Consider the following 24,428-nt stretch of genomic DNA (forward strand, 5'->3'; position numbering starts at 1 on the left):
TCCTCTTTGGTTTCTGATCCTCCCTGATCCATTCATCCACACCCAGGCCCTTGTCCCACACCCACACCATCACTACAGCAGAGCCAACCAAATCAACCACACCACTGAAATTTTCCCCTATAGTCCCCACCTCCCAGACCAGAAATAGCTACTGAGATGATCACAGCAGCCTGGAGGGGATGAATGCAATAATCTGCAAGTAGATGCCGGGGGACCAAGTATTGGGATTATTATAAGGAAATTATGTTTTCAATTAAAAAAAAACTTTAGACACCTGCTATGTGCAATATATTTTAATTTAGTTTTAAATAGAGTTGGAAAATTCCAGTCATATTATTTCATTGGCACAGGAAGCTCCTGGCAAAGAAATTTGTTAAACCAACCAATGCCAGTGGGCTAAAGTGTCCCAGCTTCTATTCCTACAGAGGTGAATGGGGCATTGACAGCTAAGAAGCCTCTTCCTGGTCCCTCAAGCAATATCCCTCATAGGCAGGATTTGAACCCATGTCTCCCCAAATCAGGCCAGCTCATTGTCCCCCAAGTCATTCTGCCTCTCTCCGAAGTGAAAAATGAAACAGCTCCTTACCTCAGGGTGGTTATACACTGCTAGTCATGTCAGGTCTGGGTGGGCCTAGCTGTCCCTTCCAATTTTGAATTTCTAGGATTCTGGGATAGCACAGAGTCCCATGATTTCCATGAGCTCAACTGTGTGTCCTCCCTGCCCCTACACTATCCCAAGGAATCTAAATTTAAATGTATTGAAATTTATTGGGGGAAAAATCGAAATTTCTCCTTCCCTCCCCATCTCTGCCAGGAATGGGGCCTCACCCTAATTCCAAGAGGGAGCACAGCAGAAGAGAGAAGGGATGAAGGGACGAGCTCATTGAATTTGGGGTCAGAGGACACGGCTCTGATGCCTGCTACATACGTAACCTTAGGCCAGTCCTTGGGTCCCGCTGAGCCTCAATTTCCCTTCTTTGTAAAACAGGGTTTGTAGATCACAGACCTAGATCTGCAGGGGAACTTCGAGGCTATTGAGCATGACCTTATTTTACAAATAAAGAAACCAAGACTCAGAGGGAAGGCAGTTGGCCAGGGTCACACAGCCAGGAACCAGCATAAGACTTTTCTTCCTAATTTCACGAAAGTGTTTTGTGAACCCTAAGACACTATAGAAATCCATTGGCTATTATCATCTTCATCATCATCATCTTCATTACCATCATCATCATCATTATCACACCATCACAGCTGGCCAACCTATGCTGCAGCCAGGGCTCCAAGTGAGGAGCAGATGTTACCCCCCTCTCTCTTTTACTTTATTTTCAGGAGGGCCCAAAACCATCCCACCAGTCAGCAGATGGGCCTAATATAATCCCTGCACAAACAATGCTGCTTCCTTATTTCTCCAAAGGAAATACTAGCCAAACCATCCAACTTCCTCTTCCCGCTCTTACCTCAAGCCCCTGGCGCTACCTTTTGCCAAGGAAAGCACAGAAGGCATTTCCCCCTGGTCCTTCAATGCTGGGGCAGGAGCTGGGTCCTCTCACGCTCTGCACTGAGAACACAACTGGCTGGTCCCACCGTAGAAAGCCTTGTGGTCATAGGGACTTAAGAGCCAGAAGGGACCTTAGAGACCCCTCTAGTTAGTTCTCCTTTAACAGAGAAGGAAACTGTAGAGCTGAGAAGACCAAGGATCAGAGAAGGGAAGGGACAGAGCCCAGGTCACACAGCCAACAAGTGGTGGAGCCAAGTTTTCCTCACTCCATATCCAGAGCTCTCTCTGTTCTCCTGCAATCACCATGAGGTGCATTATATAATGGCATTAACCCTTTCCTGGCTAGGAGGAGGGTGAATTAAGGTTAGTCTTTAGTCACTTTGTCAGCTGAGGGGTGTTTGATCAGCCTGCCCATCCCTGTCCTGCCTGCTTGGTCCCAAACCTCCATCTGTCCAGATAGTCATTGATTGGCCATCCATCCTCGCCTGCTGCCCTCCCATCCTGCTTCTCAAGTCCGTCCATGGCTTGTCTGGCTGCCAAAGCATTAGCCTGGTGGAATGCCTGTGCTCCCCACTTGTTACACTTGACCATAACAGCTGAGTCCCAAGAGGACTATCCCTCCCACCAGAGCTCCTCATCCCAGGCAGGAAACTATGCGTTTCTGGACAGCTTTTCTGATCTAGATGTGACCTCTCCCAACACACACACACACACACACACACACACACACACACACACACGTGTGCGCACACACACACATACACACATACACACACACAAACTACCCCTTGGGTCCTCCTCAATCTACCAGGTTTTTTCTATAATAGAGTAAGTCATAGCCTAGGGATGGAGATGGGGGCTCATTATCCTGGTGATTTCAAGTAGGGCATTCCCAGATGAGGGGCATTCCCAGATGAGGGGCCTCCCTCTTCCAAGGCAGGTCAGCACCTTGTCTGCAGCTTATTGTTTTGGAGTTGCCTAGAGCACTGAGAGATTGCATGGTAGTACAATTCGTATATCTCAGAGGCCAAATTGGAACCCAGATCTTCCTGGCAATGCCAGCTTTCTAACTACTCTACCAGCCTGCCTCTGTCAATGGTAATGATATTAGCAACACTGAAGGCTCCCATCTCCAAAGCACTTTTAAAATTCCTTCCTCATGACCACCCCTTGCAAGCATCATTATCCCAATGTTACAGATGAGGCACCTGAGGTTAGTCCAGGGTCATGCAGCACCCAAGTAAGCCTCCAAGCCAGGATTTGAAGCCAGATTTCCTGATCTTAAGTCCAGCATTCTTTCTGTAATTACACTCCAATGCAAGTGATGTGAGGAGGGCCAGGAGGTGGGTGGAGGAGTGCACCTTCCCCCTCCACGTATAGACATGTGCTTGTTTGAACACAGAACCCAGCCCGCCCCGGCAGCTGCCTTGTTTCTCTTGTCGTGGCTGGGGATGGGGCATGCCACAGGGGTCAGTGTGCCATCAATACTCATTCCTCGATTTGTCTCTCTCTTTTCTCCCCATCCTTCTTCCTCTCCTCCGTGCATCCTCCCTCCGTCTCCCCTTCACCCTGTTTTACATGTGGCTGGTGTAACTGACCCCAGGGACTCAAGGGCCAACCAGGAGAGAAGGTGAGTCTATTCTTTCCTGATTGTCTCCCACCCCTCTGCTGGGCCCTTTTGCCCTCCCACTGCCCCAAGGACTCTTGGGAAAGACTAAGGAATAAATTCACACATAAGATGTTAGAGGCCGCAGGGTCCAACCCCCTCATTTTATAAAGAGTGAAACTGAGGACCGGACAGGGAAACAACTTGGGGAAGATTATATAAGCAGAACAGCAGAGACGAGATTTGATCCTGCATCTCCTGGGTCCCGTGAGCTACAAGCTGCAAAGAAGCAGATTCGGTTGTAGGGTATCCTGAATCAGAGGTCTCTAGAAGCAGAATGAACTGTTTGGGGGGACGTCAGCACCATTGACTAAAGGCCTTCAGCAAGGCTTGAATATTTGTGATGGGGCAGGGGGGTGGCATAGAGGGGATTCATGATCTCGAACTGGTTGGAACCCAGAGGCCGTTTCTAGTTCTGAGGCTGATTCAGTGACTCCAAAACCCCTGTTCCTTTGCTATACAATTTATTGCCTTTAAACTTTGTTCAGTGTGTGAGCCAGACCATCACATCTGCTCTCTGTGCCCTCTGACCCTAGTAGTCAGGCCAAATCATTCCACCCCCCTCCAATCTCCCAGCCTGGTTGTTTTGATTTCATTCATCCCACTACTAATCTTGTTCTCCCAACTGGGTCAGGAAACGTGGGCTGGTTTCTCTCGCTCTTGTGATAATACAAGCTTCCTCCTCCTTCTCTTTCTCCTACCCATCCCCTTTTTCACCTTTCCCATATATACCACAACTGGCCATGTGGGCACAGATCCTTCCATGTCGAACCCTCCATGTTGGATTCCTTGGACAAGGCAGAGACTTTATTCCCAGCGCAGGGAGGGCTGGGGCCTCTGCCCCCTCTCCATTTTGTACGTCCAGGCCATCATTCCCACTGAGGTGGGGTGGGGGAAGCTCATGCTGATGATATTGAGACTAAGAAACTCAGAGTCTTCAGCTGATTCTCTTAAGAGATATGCTTCCTTAGGGAAAGAGGCAGTGATTTGGACATCAAAAACTAAAATGACCACGTTGGAGTCCCTGTAGAAAGATGACTCCTCAAGATAAACTTCTGAAAGCCCTACGACCTTTTTAAAAATTGATTCTTTCCCCACATCCTGCATCTTCTGCTCCCAGCTCTGGCCTTCCCTCTCTCTCTAGGCTTCCTCATGGAGAGCAGAATAGCAAGATACAGAATTTGGATATTTTGTGGGTCACCATTTAGTTTGGGTTGGACAACATCTGCCAGGATGACCTCTAACATCCCTCTTCTGTGTGCTAAATCCCATCTGCCCTGGTGCTTCTCCCTTTCCTTCCTCCAGCCCCAGTCTTGTTACTGGCTCCAACTCAGCTTAGCCCCAAGATATGGGTTTGGAACTGTTCTAGATCACCTTGGACCTAAGCACCCAATGGCACACACTCTCCTAGAGAAGGCTCCCAACTCACTTTATGCTTATGTCTTTTGGAAGGAGCCCCAGGCAATTTGGTGTGCCAAAAAGAGCCTTGGCTTTGACTCCTTCTTGCAAACATGGACAAGTCACATAATCTATCTATCATATAGTCTAGAGTCATGTGGCCTGGCCTCAAAACCTACCTCCGATACCTCCTATGGGGCTTTAGGCAAGTCACTGTATAATAAGGGGATTGAACCAGATGCCTCAGTTTCCTCATTTGTAAAAATGAAGGGGTTGGGCTATCTGACTCTCAAAGTCTCTCCCAGCTTACCCTTACCTTTCTGTTCTTGGTCTTAGAGAATCTGGGTTAGTCATAATATCACAGGATTTAGAGTTGGAAGAGACATTAGAGATCATGTGACCATAGACAGAAAGGTAAGGACCCTCCCAATCCCACCTTCACTCCAGGACTGGACCAGATCTGGACTGGCCTGTGAGGAAGTGGGGAGAGGGAGGCAGTGAAGTCTGTTTTCCTTATTCATTATCCCTAGTATTTTCAAGAGGATTTCAACTTACTATAGGGAGAAAGCCATCCACTCAGGCTGCAGTGCCCCTTGGTCTGAGAATCCTGTGAAATGGGTTGGCTCAGCCAGCCCTGCTCTGTGCTTTGGAATCCTCAGCTAAGAGGATCTTCAGGAGGTTTGTTGCCTGGAAATGGGTGTTGTCATTTCGGAGACTGCTCAAAGAACCAGTCCCTCAAGGGTCCAGAATTTTTAAAATGTGACCTTAGGGGCCATCTAGTCTAGTTCCCCGCCCCCACCCCGCTCCATTGTATAGATGACTGCTTAGTAGACTAGCAATGGGCTGCTTCTACTCCCCACCCCCACCTCCACCACACACACTTGCATGATGAAGAAACAAGAAAAGAAAATCCAGGCTCACTCAGGATCGGATTGTCTTCAGTGCCCATTTTGCCCTCAATCAAGCAAGCATTTATTAAGTACTTACTGTGTGCCAGGCACTGTGCTAATTTCTAGGAACATGAAGATTGAAATGAAAACTACCTGCCCCCAGAAGGTTAGGAAAGCAGGACAAGGGCAGGGCTCCCCAGATCCCTCCCCCTGTCTTTCCAGGGAGCTGGCCAGGCCTATTCTGGGATTAGTTCCATAATACCTTACCAGGTTCGCCCTTCTACAGTGCCTCTGTACATCATTTTACAGAATCTGAACTCAGTTGAAAGAAGGAATACACATTGGAAAGAGCACTGGGTCTAGAGTCCTGTGGACTGGCCTCCAGACCTGCCTCAGATACTATCTATAGGGCTTTAGGCAAGTCACTGTATAATAAGGGGATTGAACCAGATGGCCTCTGACTGAGGTCCTGTCCAGCGCTAGACTTATGATCCTTTGAGTGGGGTGGACTTTCTAAGAAGTACTGACAACAGTCCCTGAGCTGGAAAAATTGGCCAGGGCTACCGAAATGTGGTCCATGGTCTCTCGATGTCTGGTTCTGAAAGTATCCCTGAAAGCATATTTTAATGCTGCTCACCTATTGTTTCATCGTCTCCTTTTGGGGGGCTAGTTTTCTCGACCCCAAAATACTAAAAAATAGGCAAGTGGGATCTCTCCTCTTGCCTCATTTGGGGGCATTTCTCAGCAGTCACCTCCCATCTCTCCTTTTAGGGTTAAGGAATCTGTGCTTTTGTTGGCATGGGTATTTGTCTCCCTATACACATCAGAGTCTTTTTAGGACATGGTGGTTGGACTTCAAATGTTGGTCCTACCAATAGGGCCTGGTAAACACTAAGCACTTAATTAATGCTTCTTGAGAGATGAGTCTCTTTGAAGGGGATGAGATTGGTCTTCCAGAAGCAGACCGAGTCATTCTCCACATCCATACTTGAAACCGTTTAGCTTTACTGGGACCAAGGTCATCTACCTATCCACCACATTGAAACACTGGGGCAGACTTTAGTGGAAACAACTCCTCAAATTTAGCTCCAAAGCCACTTAGGTATAAGAGATTTCCTTGAAGATTCAACCATCACCTTGTGAAGGCCATCTTCTAACCTTGAAGTCCTCAAGGGATGGCTTCATCTCTGAGTCATGGAGCTTTCATGTCTGGAAATAGAACTAAGTTGGCTTTTCTTCATAGGAGAAGTGAGGGGGCCTCATAGCAGAGTTAGGGTGGAGCTCTACTTTGTGGGGGCCCAAGAAAGCATCATGTCAGGAGACACCCCAGTACAGTGAAAAGTGCCCTGACTTTGCACTCAGAGGACCTAGATTCAAATCCCATCTCTGATATGTATTACCTCTATGACCTTGAGCAAGTTCCTTGGCCTCTCTGGACCTCAGTTTCTTCATCTGTAAAATGAGGATATTGACCTAGATGACCTCCAAGCTCTGGACCCATGAAGCAGGACAAAGTGATGACATCACTGGGCCAGGCACCAGAGCTCATGGTCACCTTGGCCTTCCCATTATTCCTTTCTCTTATTGAATCACTGGGACCCATATCCTTTCTCTGTCTGCTCTGGCTCCAAGCTTATGGTTCCTGTCACTTTCCGTAGGTTTAATCTTGGTTAGGGATCTTCTTACTTCTCATGCCTCACTTACCCATTGTTTCTCCTTCTGCTCTTTTCCTCTTCCTTTCTTGTTATTTGCCCTTTCTTCCTTTTTTCTTGCCCTCCACCTATTTCTCCAACTTTCCTTTCTGGCATTCCTCTCTGCCTTTCCATCTCATCACTTTCCTTCTCCTCTTTCCTCACTTTCCAGTTCTCTTCCTTTTACTCTTCCTTTTCTCCCATCTGTCCTTGTCCCTTTCTCTATCAATTCTTCTTCTTATTATTTTTATCTCTTTTCTCTCCTTTCTTTCTCTATCATTTGTTTGATCTTTTCTCCTCTCTGTCTCTCTGTGAACTTTCCTTTCTATCTCTTTACTTTATGTCTCTTTGTCTCTGTTTTTCTCTCCTGGTGTCACTATCTTGGTCTTTATTTATGTCTCTATCTCTGCCTCTGTTTCTCTCCATCCTTTTCTTTGCCTCTCTTTGTTTCTCTTTCTCTCCGTGCCTTCACAGGGAGCCCCAGGAGATGCTGGAATGTCTATTATTGGTCCTCGTGGTCCCCCGGTAAGTTGGTTCCTCTTTTCTTTTGGAGTGTGGTTAAGGCTGTGGGTGAGCTACTGAATAAGCCGGGGGTGGGGGGAGCAGAAGGGAGAGCCCAGTCACCGAGTTCCCTCTGGGCAGGGCAGCCACAATGTGTGATGTGGCTTAGTAGATGGGGCCAGATTGATGCTGTTTTCCAAAAACTAGGGCCCAACTAAATATAACCAAATTATAGCCTCGTGCAAGGGTTTGGGAGGCTTTGACAGGCTGGGCCCTTCAGTCACAGAGCTGCTTCATGGGTCTGCTGTTTGTGGCAAAGAGAGAGAAGGCGCAGCCCTCCTTATGGCAGGCTGGACTCCAGCCTCACCATGGGCCCACCTCAGGCTCTGAAGCACCACATGGTGTTCAACCTTTCTGGGTCCATGGCCCGTAGAGCTGGCTCCCAGAGCAGACAGCTCAGGCCTAAATCTAAGCAGTCTCCTCTCTAAGGTGTGCGTTTGCCCCCTACTCTGAGTCCATTTTAGGATGGCCTCTGTTCAGTACCAAGTCGAGAAGCTTCCACCCTCATCCTCCAAATGAGGATTCCTTAGGAACAGAAGCAAAGGCAGGAACTTCCTGCTAGGCTTAGCCACAGTATTAAAGCAGCAGGATTTCCCAACCCCTCCTAATCCCAGTGTCTTCTCTCTTAATGACTTCCTATTTATCCTGGATATGCTTGCTTTGTGCATATTCGTGTGCATGCTGTCTGTCCCATTAGATTGTAAGCTCCTTCAGGTCAGGGGCTGTCTTTTGCCTCCTTTTGACTCCCCAGTGCTTAGCACAGTGCCTGGCACATAGGAGGCACTCTGTAAATGTTTGTTGGCTCAATGGATGAATGAGTTACAGATTGGTGTTCACAAGCCAAGCTGTAACCATGAATATTATAGATGTTTGGAAGGGTCCATGCAATATAGAGCATAGAATGCTACTGTAAACATGGAATATTCAATCTGGAAACAGGAGGTATACTGTAACCAGCTCAAACCAGCTCATGAGAGCTGGTTGCTAAATTTTCAGTGTGAGCATTTATGCCTTAGAAACTGGCAAGAACTACAAAGCCTCAGTTTCTTCATCTGCAAAATGGGGTTAATGATCGCACCTGTCTCCCAGTATTATGGAGAGGATAAAATAAGATATTTGTAAAGTACTTTGCAAACCTCAAAGTGTCGTATAAATGCTAGCTGTTACTACACAGAAGGCTTCCGGATAAGGTAGTGGCTAGAGTACTGGGCTTAGAGTCAAGAAGATTTGTTCATTTCTGCCCCAAACACTTGTTAGGGGTGTGACCCTAGACCACCACTTAATCTCTCCATGCCTCAGTTTCCCCATCTGTAAAATGGAGGTAGTTGGTTTAAAGATCAAAGGAGATAATGTATATGAAGTACTTTGAAAACTTTGAAGAACTATATATAAACAGTGATAGTAATTAGTAGCAGCAGCAGCAGCAGCAGAGCTGAATTCTAACCTAGGCCTTGGGATGATTTTAACTGGCCATGAGAAAATTAGCTTGTGCCTGTGCCACATATTACATTTCTCATTGAACCCCCTAAGAAGGCTCTTCCTCTTAAGAATTTTCCCTCTTCCTCCTCCCTAAGAAGCGTTTGTTCTAGGAGGACAATTCATTATAAGTCTCATGCCCACCCTAGCACCCATGGCTTCCTGTCTCTGGCACAAGCCTGTCTCATGATCATTTTACAGAAGAGGAAGCTGAGTGCAGGAGAGAGGCAGGGGCTTGCCTAAAGATGAGATTGAAAGCATCGAAACCAGGAAATGACCTCAGGTCCCCTGATTCCAAATTCTGCATTCTCTTCCCTTTTCTATGCCTGCCTCTCATTATCACTTCCATTAAGTCAACTCCAACAGGAGAGCAAAAAGGTCCCTTCTTATCTTCAGGACTTCCTGTTAGAATGTGGACCCCAGACGACAGCATCCTTGGCCTAGAGATAATGGCTAGGGTGACAAGGGTGGTGTGTGTGTGTGTGTGTGTGTGTGTGTGTGTGTGTGTGTGTAAGAAGACAATGGGCACCTCTGTTTGTTGTTAGAGGGTGAAGGTCAAGTGGGGCAGGACCCTGCAGCCCGGGTCTGGAGGAGGAACAGGTGGTTTTCCACTTAGTCATGAGAAGGCCTGAATTAAGTGCTGCTAATAAGAAACAGCTTTAAGAGTTCCTGAAGCCACCTGTCTCAGACTCTGGAGAGACTGATGAATGGTTAGACCCAAAGGGGAAACAGACCTAGGTCCTTGAGAAGACAATGGCTTATAGTCTAGCAGCAGCAGGATGTGGGGTTTGGGGGGGGCAGTTAATGGATTTATGCTAAACCACTGAAGTGACTTGTTGGAGCCTCCAGCTAAACCTGTCAGTAGCACCTCAGGAAGTCTCCCAAGTTAGGGAAAAGCTCTCCCATCAATGGGAGTCCATCCATTCCTAAGGCACTCCATTGTCCCTAAGACAACAAAAAGGGGGCATCAAGCCTTCCACACCTCCTACGGGAGAGGGTGATGTGATGGCAAGAGAGGATTTCAACATGGGCTTGGATCTGTCTCTGCTATGGAGAAGATTGACTTGATGGTGGCCAAAGTGACAGGCCACCTTGAAACCCTATGACCTACCCAACGAGAAGATGTGCTTGCCACATACATCCCCTATTGGGACAATGAGATAAAGACCAAAGCAGATACCTTATTACACCTTTGGTTGTTAAGGATAAAGTCACAAAACGTCACATCCAGGAAGAAGCTCAGAAAGCATTTAGTCCGATCCCTCCATGAGCAGAACTCTTCTCTATGATAGCCTTGACAAGTGACCATCAGGTCTTCAGCTCTAAGTGATGGGAAACACCTTTCAAGGCAACTCACTCCACCTTGGAATAGTATTGGTTTTTAGGAAGTATTTCCTTCTTTTGAGCTGAAAATTGACTTTCTGCAGCTTCTACCCATTGCTTCCAGTTCTACCCTTGGGGATCAAGAAGAACAAGATGGACTTCTCTTCTATATTACAGTCCTTTGGATACTTGAAGGCAGCTGTTGTGTTCCAGCTAAACCAGAAGTGGGGAACCTGTGGCCTCAAGGCCACCTGGGGTCCTCTAGGTCCTCAAGTGGGGTCTTTTGACTGAATCCAAACTTCCCAGAGCAATGTGGCCGCAGGCTTCCCTCTGCTGATCTAAACCTTTTCTCCAGGCTAAATGATCCCCATTTGCCTCAATCAACCCCTGAATAGCATGTTTCCATTCTCCCATCATCCTGGCCACCTTCACCTGCTCACATTTATCTCTTAGCAAAAAGGAACACACTCCCATTCTCCTGTTGGATATATAGGATTCAGAGTGGGAAAGAGTCGGCATGAGCTTGGCCATCCCTCGTAGACTAGATGGCCACTGGTTTCCTTCCAACTCAGATTCCGTGATCCTGAGCATAGGACCACCCGTGCCTAATGGAGATGGGACCATTTAAAGACCAATGATTAAAACCAGTGATTAGGATTCAAGGGAGGAACGCTTCTAGGGAAAGAACCATCCCTGCTAGTGCAGAGTTTACATTCTAATGAAATAAAATAAATCAGAAGTCAAGCTTAGTCAAACCAGAGTGTAACAGAATTCAGCCCCTGCACTTCTATTACTAGCCATATGCCTTTGGACATGTCAATCAACTTCTTTGAGCTGGGGCCAAATGACTGGGATCCCTGAGCAGCCTTGGATCATGGGGTCATGAATTAGAGCTGGAAAGGGCCTTTGAGGTCACCTAGTCCAACCTCCTTATTTGACAGATAAGGAAACTGAGGCTTAGAAAGGGGAGCTAACTCACCCAAGATCACAAGGCAGATCATGGCAGAGCTAGGATTCAAACCAAGGGCCTCGGCCCCCAAGTCCAGCATTTTTTCACTTAGGTAAGTAGACCGATAAGATCTTCCTCTCCAGAACCATCAGTCTCACTTTGCTGTCTTTGGCCAACATAGGTGGGGACAGGGCCATTTTAGGATGGAGCCCTGTGTAGACATGACTGCCAACTTCATAGTTTGTTTTGTTGTCCCAGGTACACATACTCAATGGACCTCTTCCAAGTGGAGGAGAATTCATTGGCTTCTCTCTCACCCAGGCCTCAAGGGAGGAAGAGATTCCAGGGAACTCTTCAAATCTTCATCATGGGTCTCCCCTGAGGATAAAGAGTCTAGGGCCTGATAAGCAGAATGGTGCCATAGAGAGAGCCATGGATTCAGGGTTAAAGGGCCAGAGAGCAAACCTTGGTCCTGTTATGCTTACCACCTTGCCTGGCTCCCCTTAATGCTCATGTCCTCCCTTTTAGATTGCCTCCAATTTACCCTTTACCCTGCACATGTCTTTTATGTGTGTGTATGGTATATTATATTATGTATGTGTATATACATACATAGAGATATGTATATATGTATCTGTATAAATATAGTCATTTACATGCTGTCTCCCACATTGAATGTGAACTCCTTGAAGGCAGGGACTACTGATGCCTTTCTTTGTAACCCCAGAGCTTAGCACAATGCCTGGCACATGCTAAGCACTTAATAAATGCTTGTTGACTAGGTGACCTGGGACAATACACTTCCCCCCTCTAAGCCTCAGTTTCCTCATTTGTCAAAAGAGGGAATAGATCTAAAGTACCTTCCCTTCCTGCTTTAAAGTCTAAGCTCTAAAATTCAACGTCCCTCTGATCTCTAGACATGCCAAATTCCAATTTAGATGATGATGCCTCTCTTCACAAGGTCCAGAGAGGGAGCTGAGGCTAGATCTGGTGACAAGGTAACAGGAAAGCCAGGGGCCAGACCAGTCTCTTAACACATTCCTTGGGGCATTGGCCCTGATTAGAGTTCCACCCTTCCCCTCTGATAAATGGTCCCAGACTGGAGAAGAGGAAAGAAGGGAGACACACAGGCAAATGGGGAGGTCCCAGAGGACAAACAGCCCTTCTGCCAAATGATTTCTCATTTCCCCTGGAGCAGAGGGGATCCCAGCAAAAAGCTTTATATCTGGCTAGACTCTTCGGGCCTGAAAGGTGTTCCCTGCTGACGGAGCAGCCGCCATCTTTTTAGAAAGGGGATGAATGTCTATACAGTATAAACAGCATCCAGGAAAGGGGATTGGGGGTGTCTCTTGGAATCTTCTGCTTTTGACCTTTTGTCAAGCCTTTTTCAGTGTTGAGATTAATCTTTGGCCCAGCAGAAGGGAGAGCAGTTGAAAGTTTACACAAAACTTTCCAAAGGCCAAACAGAACTGTTTCCGGGTTTTCTCCTCCAAAGCTATTCTTAGCACCACTTGTCCCCAGGAGAAGCCCAAATGTATGAGGCAGGGCCTTTTGAGTTATGAATGGATTCTCCTCCCTTCCCAACCTTTGGGAAGCCTGCCAAGAGCAGGTCCCATAGTACCTCTCTGGTCTCTGCTCCAGCTCCCAGACAGTGCACTGGGTGGGGTGGGTTGGCAGGGTAGGCGACATACATCAACTTCTAGAAAGAGGTGGTTTAGCCAAATACCTCCCTGTAGGGGAATCCATGGGATCATGGGATTTTAAGCAGGAAAGGACCTTAAAGTCAGGTGGAGGCTAGAGTTAGAGGGGAAAGACACTGGTCTCTTTTTTAATCTGAAAGGATTCAGGTCTGGTTCCATACTTAGGTTCTGCTCTAAGGAATTACAAGGCATTTTCTAAGAAATCTCAATGACTACACCAGCTGGATGGGCATCCTTTTGAGTTAGACCATCAATACCTAGATCAGAAACATGGGCTCCAGATCAACATTTAGCTGGGCCCAGAATCAAATAGGAGGCAATGAAATGTCATGGAAAGATTCTTGGAGTCAAGAAAGCCAGGTTCCAGCCTTGGCTCCTATGCTCATGCCCCGTGTGACCCAGGGCAAATCTCTTAACTTCTCTGGGCCTAAGTTTCATCTGTGGGTTGGATTATCTACTGTTTCTTTCTGCTGTAGTGGATTCATGGGTGCTTGAGATTAGGCTGGACTCCATTTGGGGAACTACAAAGCACTTTCAATGACCCCAAGCTTCTTGCAACAACCCTTCTTGTGAACACCACTCTTCTTCCAGAGTGCCATATGTCTGAGAAGTTTGGAATGACCACTGACTGGTAAACAACCTCTTCCCACTGATGACTAGCACATGAGAAAGAACATAAAAGGCTTCATTAAGGCCTGAAGAAGGAGGTGGGGCTATTGGGCAGTGAGAGTGAAGGAAAACAGATGGACAGCGCCAGGATGGACATGATACTCCAGAAACCAGGAACGGGCCTCCACCACTTCAAGTCAGTGTTTATAAAGGATCTCTGAAAGAGCCAGATTCGACCAGGGGATGGATTTTGATCTCCTCCATTGAAGGGGCTTGGGCGGGGAGTGGGGGGGGGAGGCACTGCCAAGACCTCAACGACCTGAAAGCCTCACAGCAAATGACTAGGATACTACATCAGTGAAAAAGACCTTAGAGCAGAGAAGATCGGTGACTTTGCTGTGGACTGCTGTCTCATTGAACGAGTTTGCTTCCTTGCTTGCTTTACATGGTAAGATGTGCATCTCACAAGTCAGCATCCATGGTGGTTCCTGCCTGCCCAAGATCAACCCAGACTCATCACCCAGAATTGACATTGGTAAGAGTAGTTGGGAGAAAAGTAAACTTGTTAAAATTACCTTGGAATTGCTCTCCCTTTAGATCCAGAGACTTGTCTCTACTCCCAACCCCAGGTTGAAAGGAGTAACATGAGGGTCTGGTGGCAAAGGTATTGAGACAGACATGGTTGTTCACATGTTAAAGCCATAGCACCATGGTGCTACATTAGGGAACTCCATCATCACCATCATCAGTTAATGATCCCCCTGCTAGACAAGTCAAGGATCTCAGGGATACAAAGAAGGGCCCCACATACCCCAGAAGATTTGTAGCAATACTTTATGTATTGGCAAAGAACTGGAAACAAAGTAGCTGCCCATCAAATGAGGAGTACCTAAACAAATCATTGTGAGTTTAACTGAATGTTGCTACACCGTAAGAAGTAATGAACATGAAGAATGCAGAGAGGAATAGGAAGACATAAACTGATGCAGAGTGAGGGAAAGTTACTGATAGAAAAGTTACTGATTCTGGAGTCAGTGCCTAGGTTCGAATTCCACCACCAGCACTTAGCTGTGTGACCTTGGGCCAGTCACTTAACCTTACTGGGCCTCATTTTCTTCATCTGTATGGTGAGAGAGCTGGATTCAATTGTCTCCAAGGTCTCTTCCAGCTCTAGATCAATGATCCTAAGAAGAAACAAGAAATAAATAAGCCCAATGATTACAATCGAGTAAGTTAAAAGAACAAAACAAAACAAAACAAAAAAAAAGAAACTGAATGCTAATTATAATTAACAAGCTTGGTCCCAAAGAAGAGATGAGACAATTCACCTTCCTCCCTTCATTGAAGAGATGAAGCAAAGAGTGTGAAAATTGCAGATGCTGGCAGACTCAGTGGATGTGTTTAATTAAACTGGGTTTTTTTCCATCTTTCTTTTTATCCTTTGTTACAAGGAATGGTTCTCTGGGTAGAGGGAAAAAAGAGAAATACCTTTGAAATGAAGATGATATTAAAAAAATAACACTCTGCCTACTGAAAATCTCACAGACAAATGTTGTAAACTGGGACAGCTGGGTATCTTAGGAATTGCCATCGACACCACCCCCTCTAGGCTTAGGAGAAGAAGACCTCAAGATCTGGTATCCAATCCCCAAATCCCATGCAATGTTTCCTTCCTCTTCTCCCAGGCTAAGATGGGGAAGGGGAATAGCTACAATTCCCAAGATACCCGACTGTCCCCATTCCTAACATTTGTGATTGAAATTTTCAACAAGTGGAGTCTTACAAATATAAATACTTTTTTTCTGAAATTAATACTTTTTTTCTTCCACTGAAATCGTCCAAAAGCTTCCTTGTGGTATGGCAATGACTCCAAGCTCTCAAAGGTGCAGGGATCTTGCGTCCTACCAAGACAGGAAAAACTTCATCACAATGACAGATTATATGTGTTAGCTAAGGACCTGCCGGGAGAAGGTATAGGAGCTCATCAGTTGGTTAATGCCAATGAGCAATTTTTTTCAGCTACAACAACTCTCAAAGACTATGTAGTAAGTTATGGTGGGACTGCGCTATCCATCCATCCATCCATCCATTCATTCATTCAACAGCCCATGCCAATGAAATTACAGAGCATTGAGCCGTAACACTACGATCAGTTCTTACATGACTACCTCAAGGATCCAAGGTATGGTCAAGCATGGCAGCTTCCTCAGCCATTGCACAATGCCACCCTCTCCCCACTTTAGTAGGTCTTCATGACATTCAAGGGTTGAAAAAAATTTTGTTCCCTGCCATTCAAGTTTCCGGCGATGAGGCTGCCGTCGCTTAACCTCACCAGTCCTTGGACAACGGACGTATTATCTCTAATCCAACTCATACTCAGTGCATGTTAGGAATGCCTGTGGGGCAGCATGGAGTAGTGCATAGAGAACTAGCCTCAAAGCAAGGAAGATCTGGGTTCAAGTTCTGCCTCTATGGGCACATCTTGGCTGCGTGACTTTGAGCCAGTCACTTACCTCCTCTCCATTTTAGACAATGCTGTAAGACCCTGAGTGTAGAGAAGATGATGGTCTGCAATGGAAGAGGGTGTTTCCTCACTTGGGAGTTCCCTATACCAACGAAGTCACAAGCCCAGTTGCTATCCTAGAACCTTCCAGAGCCTCTCAGAACCTAGGGTCACTTCCTCTGGCAAGGCCTTTTTGAGGATTATATGAATATGTAACATTTGGACAATAATATTTGTATTGCTCTTTTAAGGATTGCAAAGCCCCTTACATGTTCTATCTCATTGATCTTTTTAATAACCCTGTGAGGTAGGTACTATGACTATTTCCATTTTATAGATGGGGAAACTGAGGCCAAGAGATTTGCTCAGGCTGTGTAGTAAGTGTCTAAGTGAAAATTTGAACTCAGGGCCTCCTGGCCTTGAGTCTACCACTGTATTCATTATACCACTTAACTGCCTCTAGATAGGGCTTTTGTTGTTTGGTGTTTGATTCTTTGTGACCCCCTTTGGGGTTTTCTTGGCAAAGATACTAGAGGGGTTTGAATGTCCTTCTCCAGCTCATTTTACAGATGAGGAAACTGAAACCAACAGGATTAAGTGACTTGCTCAGAGTCACATGGCTAGTAAATATCTGAGGCCAGATTTGAACTCAGGAAGACTTCCTGACTCCAGGCCTGGAGCGCTAACCATTGAATCACCTAGCTGCCCTAGAGAGAGCCAGCAATGCAACATGCACTAATGTGATGGCTGTAATTCTAGTGCCTGGCATTTGTATGGTGCTAAAGGGTTTGTCGGTCCTTCTGTATGTTTGCTCCTCGGACCCTCAAAGTGACTCTTTGGTGAAGATGGGACAGACACTATCCCTGTTTACAGATGAGGAAGTAGGCTCAGGATGGCCAAATGATTTTTGCCCTATACTTACGTAGGGATGGAGGCAGATCCCAAAAGCTGAGCTATCCTCTTTGCTATAACTTATCCCTTCCACTCATGGCACAGACCCGCTGAATACTAACGTTAACCATCCCATGCCCCCAGCTCAATCTTGGCCCATCCCACCAAGCTCTCCACCTCCTGCTCAGCCTTTGTGTTCCCTCAGGATGCAGACTGTGAGATACCAGCTCAGTAGAGTTGGGAAAGATCTTAGAAATCATCTGGGTCAGCCCTCTCATTTTACAGAGAAGAAAGCTTTGGGAGAGGAAGTTGCCTGCCCATGGTCAGTCACACAGCTGGCTGGGGCTCAAACCTAGTTGTCCTGATTCCCAATCAAGTCCTTTTCCCTCCCTACTATTCTGTCTTTATAGCTTTGGACTCAGCCATCACGGGTGCTAGGAAACCCCCTTGAACCATCACCGTCTTCTCCCCCAAAAAACCTTAAAATGGAGACACTTGCCAACTGAGGGCAGGACCATAGTCATGTGTGCAGGGCATGCTGGGTATGTCCTTACACATCATGTTTCAAAACAAATATGGCATTTTCTGCCTCATTTTAAAATTGTGTTTTTAAAATAAAATTTCATTGCTAATTTTAAAATTAAATTTAGTTACATTTTCATTTATTTTAATGAATAAAATAGTAGCATTTATGATAGAGTATCTAATAAATGTTTGCATTTTTAAAAAAATTTTCTGCTGAAACATGCTGCACATGCCTTCAGATAAGACTGTGTCTTATCTGAACTTTCTATCCATCTCAGTGCCCTTCAGATGAATTCCTCCAGCTTTTGTCTTTCTGTGCCCATCCTTCAGGCTCACTAACTCTACCTTCCCTTTCCATCATCCAGACAGAATGTATAGTCCAGAAAACAGCAAGGTATAGGGCAGAGAGTCAATGAACCTGGGTTCAAATCCTGGCACCATCACTTCCAGGTGTGTGACTTTGGGCACGTCACTTTTTTCTGGGTTTCAGCTTCCACAGTTATACAATGAGAGTATTCACATGGGTGCTCACCGAGATGTATTCCAACTCTAGAACCCAGAGTCATTGCTGTAAGAAGAAGAGGGGGCTTGGAGCCCCTGTGGGGTAGGAGTCACTGTCTCCCAGGCTTGCTCACTTTTTAATCATTCTTTCTTTTTCTCCTTTTCAGGGTCAGCCTGGCACAAGAGGCTTTCCTGGATTTCCGGTGAGTGGCGATAGGTTATGTAAATGCTCTTGTCCATCCATTTCTGCCAGGCCTCATTGCACTGAATTATGGGTTGCATCAACATTCCCATCTGAAGCAACAGTGGCTCTTTCATGGAGTACTCTACTCCTCAACCCTTCCAAAAATGCAGCCAGATATGGGAGAGCTCAGAGCCAGGGCCACTCCTAGTCGTTAAAAAGAGAGAAGAAAATGGAAAGACTGAGCAAGCAGTGAGACCCAGCAACCCTCTGGTTCTGCTGAAGAGGCTGACCACCCCCAGCCTGACACTGGCATTTTCATCGTTGTTCGGATGTTTCGGTCATGTCTGACTCTGTGTGACCCCATTTTAAGGTTTTATTGGCAGAGATACTGGAGCGATTTGCCATTTCCTTCTCGAGCTCATTTGACAGATGAGGAAACTGAGGCAAACCATGACTTGCCCAGGGTCACAAGCTAGTAAGTGTCTGAGGCAGGATTTGAACTCAGAAAGATGAGTCTTCTTTATGGGCCCAACATTCTATCCACTGTGCCACCTAGCTGCCCGTGGCAGTGTAATAAGGGATTCAGGAAGACTCACCCTGGAGGGAAGGGGCTCCTGACTGGAATTGGACAGAGAGAACAGAGATAATAAGAGCTGATGTTTACATAGCATTTTAAGGTTTACAAAGCCCTTTGCATTTATTATCCCATTAGAGCCTCACTACAGCTCTGAGAGTTAGGCACTACTATTACTTCCATTTTACAGATGAGGAAACTGAGGCGGACAGAGGTTAAGTGACTTACCCAGGGTCACATAGCTATCAAATGTCTGAAGTTTGATTTGAACTCAGCTCTTCCTGACTCCAATCTCAACACTCTAGCCAACTGCAAGATCCAAGGAATGGGGCAGATGTCTGGAAGGCCTGGATTTGAATCCTCATTCTGCTCCTTACCAGTTGTGTGACGCAGGACGGGTCACTTAAACTCAGCTGCCTCAGTTTCCTCCCCTGTAAAATGAAAGGTTTAGACTAGATGAGCTCCAAGGTCTCTGCCAGCTCGATCTCTATGATCCTAAGGTTCTTCGTTGCCCTGGTTCTCAGCTTCCTCACATGTAAAGTGAGGGATTGCACTACGTGGTTCTTCTACATTGTGGTTCAATGATTCTTGCTGGTTTATAACTTTGGCAGGCAGAAAATGGGCCTAAGAGTCAAGTGTTGAGAACAGCAAAAAACTAACCTCAAGTCCTGTCAACATGAGGAGCGGCCCAGAGAATGAGGACACCCATAGTCCCACTCACCATGGGAAGTAGGGGGCCACAGCAGAAGGACTAGCTGACGTATGGAGGCTTCAGATGGGGAGGAAAGGTGCTGGGAATTTTTCCTAGGTTCATAAATTTGGACCTGGAAGGGACCATGGAAGTCATCTAATTCAATCTCTTCCTTTTACAAATGAGGAAACTGAGACATAAGCAAGTCAGTGACTGTGTTCACTCACAAGTGCCAGGGGCAGGAGTTGAACCCAGGTCTTCCTCACTCCAAGTCCAGTGCTCTGTGCACTGTGCCATCTTTGAATGGTGGAGTCTGTTTTCGGACTCAGAGTTTCCATCTGATGCACAGTTTCTTTTCAAGGGCTGAGTGGGTGAGGTGAAGTTCTCTGGGAAAGATAAGGTGATGATGTTTAAGGGCATATACAGCCCAGAACTGACCGTATTTCTGTCCTTCTCTATTTCAGGGCCCCATTGGTTTAGATGGCAAGCCGGTAGGTGGCTACTTCCTCCCTGGGCTTTTCACCCCTCTCCCTGGTACCAGGTAACTCCCACTGAAGTCTCTTGGTCCTGCTGAGAGATTCTTGGCTTCCCTATGAGGGTCTGTGGAACAAATTAAAGGAACAATAAGTATGGTTCTCTTTAAGGACCTAGGAAATCAACTCTATCCTTGGAAAGGGGAAAGGAAGGGAGTTCCATTGGGGTGGTGACCCCAGCAGCCAAGGTCATCTCTGGAGCAGAATTTCACAAGCCTACATCCGAGGGCACAGTTCCTGCAGCCAGAGATTTGCCAAAGGGGACAGTGAAAGGAGGGGGAGAAAGAGAGGGAGATGTGGTAGGACTGGAGCCGGGCATGGAATCAGGAAGGCAGCAGGTGGGGGAAGAAAGAAGGAATTGCCCAGCTGAGGCTGGAATAGACAAGGGGCTCACTCACTTACATTCAGCCCATCTCCCTCTTCACTTCTCCCACTGCCCTCCAGCTGTATGTTGTCATTTTGTGATTTCTTTCCCTTCATTAAGAATAATTCATGTTCCTGGAGCACTTTAAGGTTTGCAAAGCACTCTCCCCACAAAACATAGGCATACATAGGCAGTACAGGTATTACCATCCCCAGGTTATAGATAGGGAAAATGGGACCCAAGTGGAGAAAGGGACCGCAACCAAAATTAGAAAAGGTCTGGGATGGAGGTGTGAGAACACGGGGAGTTCTGGGTGGAACATGTTGAGTTTGAGACGTCTCCGGGGCAGGGCATCCAGTGTAACGTGTCCGATGGAGAATTGGGGATGCTGGACTGAAGGCTGGGGGTCGGTATAGAGATCTGGGAGTCATGGGCAGAGATGATCATCACACTAGTTAGGTAACCTCTGAGCAAGTGACCTCACTGCTGTCTCAGCTTCCCCATCTGCCAAATGGGAAGAATGATATTCTAGTGCCTGCTTCACAGGGCTGGTGAGAGGAAAGCATTTTCGAGACCTCAGAGACTCCCCCAAACGATTCTAGCTTCCATTCTGCCATGCTCCCTGTTAAGAATGCCCTTGGTGGGCACGTCACCCTGATATCACCTGGAGAGAAATGGTTTTGTAGGGTCTGTTTTGCGTGTGTGTGTGTGTGCGCGCGCGCGCACGCGTGCACGTGCACGCATGCACGTGTAAGGGCATAGTCTGATTTTCTCCCCTGAAGGGTCCCCAGATCCAAATCCTGCCTAGAGAAGGATGTCCCAATAAATTAAGAATGCCCCCACGGCCATTACTGCCAAGAGATGGTGAAACAGAGAAATAGTTGGTGTGTTAAGGCCTACGTGAGTAGACAAGGAGTCAGCTCCTTCAGTCTTCCAGAGCTTCAATGAGGAAAAATGCCAGCTGTCTTGGAAGCAAGACTGCTCATGGCCGGAGCCAGCTCCGCCCCAATGGACTGCCAAACACCACTGAATGTCAGGGAACTGGCAGCTGGGTTCATTCTTCCCTAGGATGGGACTAACCTGTGTTTACACAGTTCAGCCACAAGGGCCTTTGTGTCATGAACTTTTCCACTCAAGTAACCAGGATTCCTTAGCAGTAGCCTGGATTTGGGGAAGGGAGTCAGCCTTCTCCCCAGTAGAGACACATCTTGCACTGTCCTCGATGCCCTATCCCCATCCCACCCCACCCCCAGGGCAGGCAGCTGCTCCTGTACAGGGCATTGGGCACAGGAAGGAAGGAAGGAAGGAGTGGGGAGGGAGGGAGAGAAGGAGGGAGGAAGGAAGGAAGGGAGGGAGGGAGGAAAAGAGGAATGAAAGAAGAAAGGAAGGAAAGGAGGAAGGAAAGAAAGAAAGGAAGGAAGGAAGGAAGGAAGGAAGGAAGGAAGGAAGGAAGGGAGGGAGGGAGGAAAAGAGGAATGAAAGAAGAAAGGAAGGAAAGAAAGAAAGAAAGGAAGGAAGGAAGGAGGGAGGGAGGGAGGAAGGAGGGAGGAAGGAAGGGAATGAGGAAGGGAAAGAAGTGGAAAAGTGGAGCCAGCTTCTGTGTTTAGAAATTATCCTGTCTCGCCCTCACTGTCTTCTCTTTCAGGGTTACCCTGGACCGAAGGGGGAGACGGTAAGATCTCATAGCAGGGAATGGAGGGGTGATTCTCATTGGGCCATAACTGAGACAATGAGCTCTCACCCTTGAAGAAACCTAACTTAGTAACTCAGACTGTGCCTGAGCCAGAAGGGAGCCCAGCAAGGGAGGAAGCCCCCTGGGCAGGCTGGTTGGCCCTCCCTCCTTAGGATTCTCCATATGGAGCAGAGAAAAACACATTAGGCTTCAGATCAAGGGACCTGGGTTTGAGTCCTGGCTCTAACAGCCGGTAGCTGTGAGGTCCTGGGCAAGTGACAGGATTTAATGCTGGAAGGGGTCTTAGATACCCCCTTTTATTTTACAGGTCAGGAAAGTGAGGCTTGGAAGGGGTTAAGGGAATTTCCCAAGGTCATTGAGGTAGCAAGCATGAGAGTCAACATTCAAACCCGGGTCCTCTGACTCAAGACCCCCATATCTTTTACACCCCACCAGACTCCCTTTCATATACCAGATATCTGAGCCTCCATTTCCTCATCTGTAAACTGGGGCTGTTTGCACTACCTGCCTCACAGGGCTATTCTAAGAAATGAAAAGCCTCCCACAACTGTTAGAGCTCCGGTCCATGTTAGCTCTGATAATCCACAGTGGCTGAGACAGAGAAGTGAGTTGCCCTGTCTGACCACCTCTCCCTCCGTCGACCTTCTGGTTGGCATGTGTTTTCCTGTGTGTGTGTATGTGTGTGCATGTTTGTATGTGCATCTGTGTGCATGGGTGCTTTTGTGTGTGGGTGTTTATGTGTGTGTATGTGTGTTCGTATGTATGTGAGTGTGTTTATATCTGTGGGGAGAGCTGTCTTTGTGTGTTCGTACATATGTGTTTGTGTATTATGTGTATGTGTTTGTATGGGGGAGGTGTTTATATGCCTGCGCCTGTGTGTGGATATGCTTATATGTGTATGTGTTTGTGTGGAGGGGTTGTGTGTGTTTGTATGTATATGTGTGTGTGTCTATATGTGTATGTGTTTGTGTGAAGGGGTTGTGTGTGTTTGTGTACATATGTATCTATATGTGCATGTTTATGTGTATATGTGTCTGTGTTTTGTATATGTGTATGTGTTTGTGTGTGTGTGAGCATGTGTGTGTGTACATGTGTTTTCTTCTTCAGGAATCTGGTATATGCTTAGCTTGCCAGCCCTGCTGGGTTGGGAAATGTTCCCCTAGGCCAAAGCCCGGCAAGTTGCCTAGGATGGGCCTGATGACATTGTCTTGTGAAACAGGAGAGGAGGCTGAGTGGACAATTAAGAGCAGATGGACAGAGCATGTGTGCCTGAGGGAGTGATGCTCCAGCTTACACCTACGGGCCTGGGCATCCTCCCCAGTGCGAGGGGCCGGGTGTAACTTCAGCTGCCCAGAGGAGGAGCGAGCCTTCTGTCTGGCCCTTTTGTAGCCGAATCCCGGCCAGAAATGGTTCGGCCTGCCCAGCCTGAAACTTCCTTGTTCCAAAGGCAGCTGAGGCTGCTCATAAGCCACAGCTGGGGAGCTGCTAGAAGATGGGCAGCCAGACCTGTCCAGGCAAGGCAGCAGGCCTTCCACCCCTGGACAGAAACACAGACGGGGAAGCAGGACCTGAGTTCTAGTCAGAGTTCTGATTCTAACTCAGGCTGTCATCTTGAGCAGATTACTTCATTTTCCTGGGCCCAGCTTGCCCATCTATAAAGTTAATGTAAATATTCACTTGTTTATTTATTTGCCAAACATTTGTCAAAAGTGCCTATCATTTGTAGAACACAGAGCTAGGCCCTGGGGAAGAGAGAATGATTTAGATAAAACTCAGCCACCGTTCTTCTCCCGTGATTAAGGGCCCACAGAGGGTTTATCTGCACCTCAGATGAGAAAGCCCTCACCTCATGGAGTTCATGGTCCACTAGGGGGGAAAGTCACACACATGAAAAACTATAAAATACAATATTCCCAGAAGAGAGTGTTAGAAAGACAGAAATCAAGGTGATGCTCTACAGGTGCGTTATAGCTCCAGCAGGAGGTATTCTAGCCCAAACCCCTCTTTTTACAGATGGGGAAACTGAGGCCCAGAGAGCAAGTTACCGAGATGGCACATGGGCAAGCTAGAATTCAAAGCCCAGTCTTTTAACTCCTGACATGGAGAGTGGGGACTAATGTCCCATTTGTAGAGTCTTAGAGAATTTAGGAGCTGGAAGGGATCTTGGTCCAAGTCCTAGCTTTGCAGTGAGGTCAGTGAGGCCTGGAG

General features: G+C 47.0%; 1 protein-coding gene across 1 annotated transcript in view; it reads left to right on the forward strand.

The window, feature by feature from the left end:
- COL13A1 (collagen type XIII alpha 1 chain) overlaps positions 1 to 24,428 on the forward strand; it is a 206,236-nt gene that overhangs the window by 95,828 nt on the left and 85,980 nt on the right. Inside the window, exons 6-10 of the mRNA XM_036736467.1 lie at positions 3,102 to 3,128; positions 7,618 to 7,668; positions 18,349 to 18,384; positions 20,095 to 20,121; positions 22,173 to 22,199. Coding sequence (XP_036592362.1) covers positions 3,102 to 3,128; positions 7,618 to 7,668; positions 18,349 to 18,384; positions 20,095 to 20,121; positions 22,173 to 22,199 — 168 coding nt within the window. The remainder of the gene's footprint in view (positions 1 to 3,101; positions 3,129 to 7,617; positions 7,669 to 18,348; positions 18,385 to 20,094; positions 20,122 to 22,172; positions 22,200 to 24,428) is intronic.

Source organism: Trichosurus vulpecula, chromosome 8 (genome assembly GCF_011100635.1).
Source record: "Trichosurus vulpecula isolate mTriVul1 chromosome 8, mTriVul1.pri, whole genome shotgun sequence".
Classification (NCBI taxonomy): domain Eukaryota; kingdom Metazoa; phylum Chordata; class Mammalia; order Diprotodontia; family Phalangeridae; genus Trichosurus; species Trichosurus vulpecula.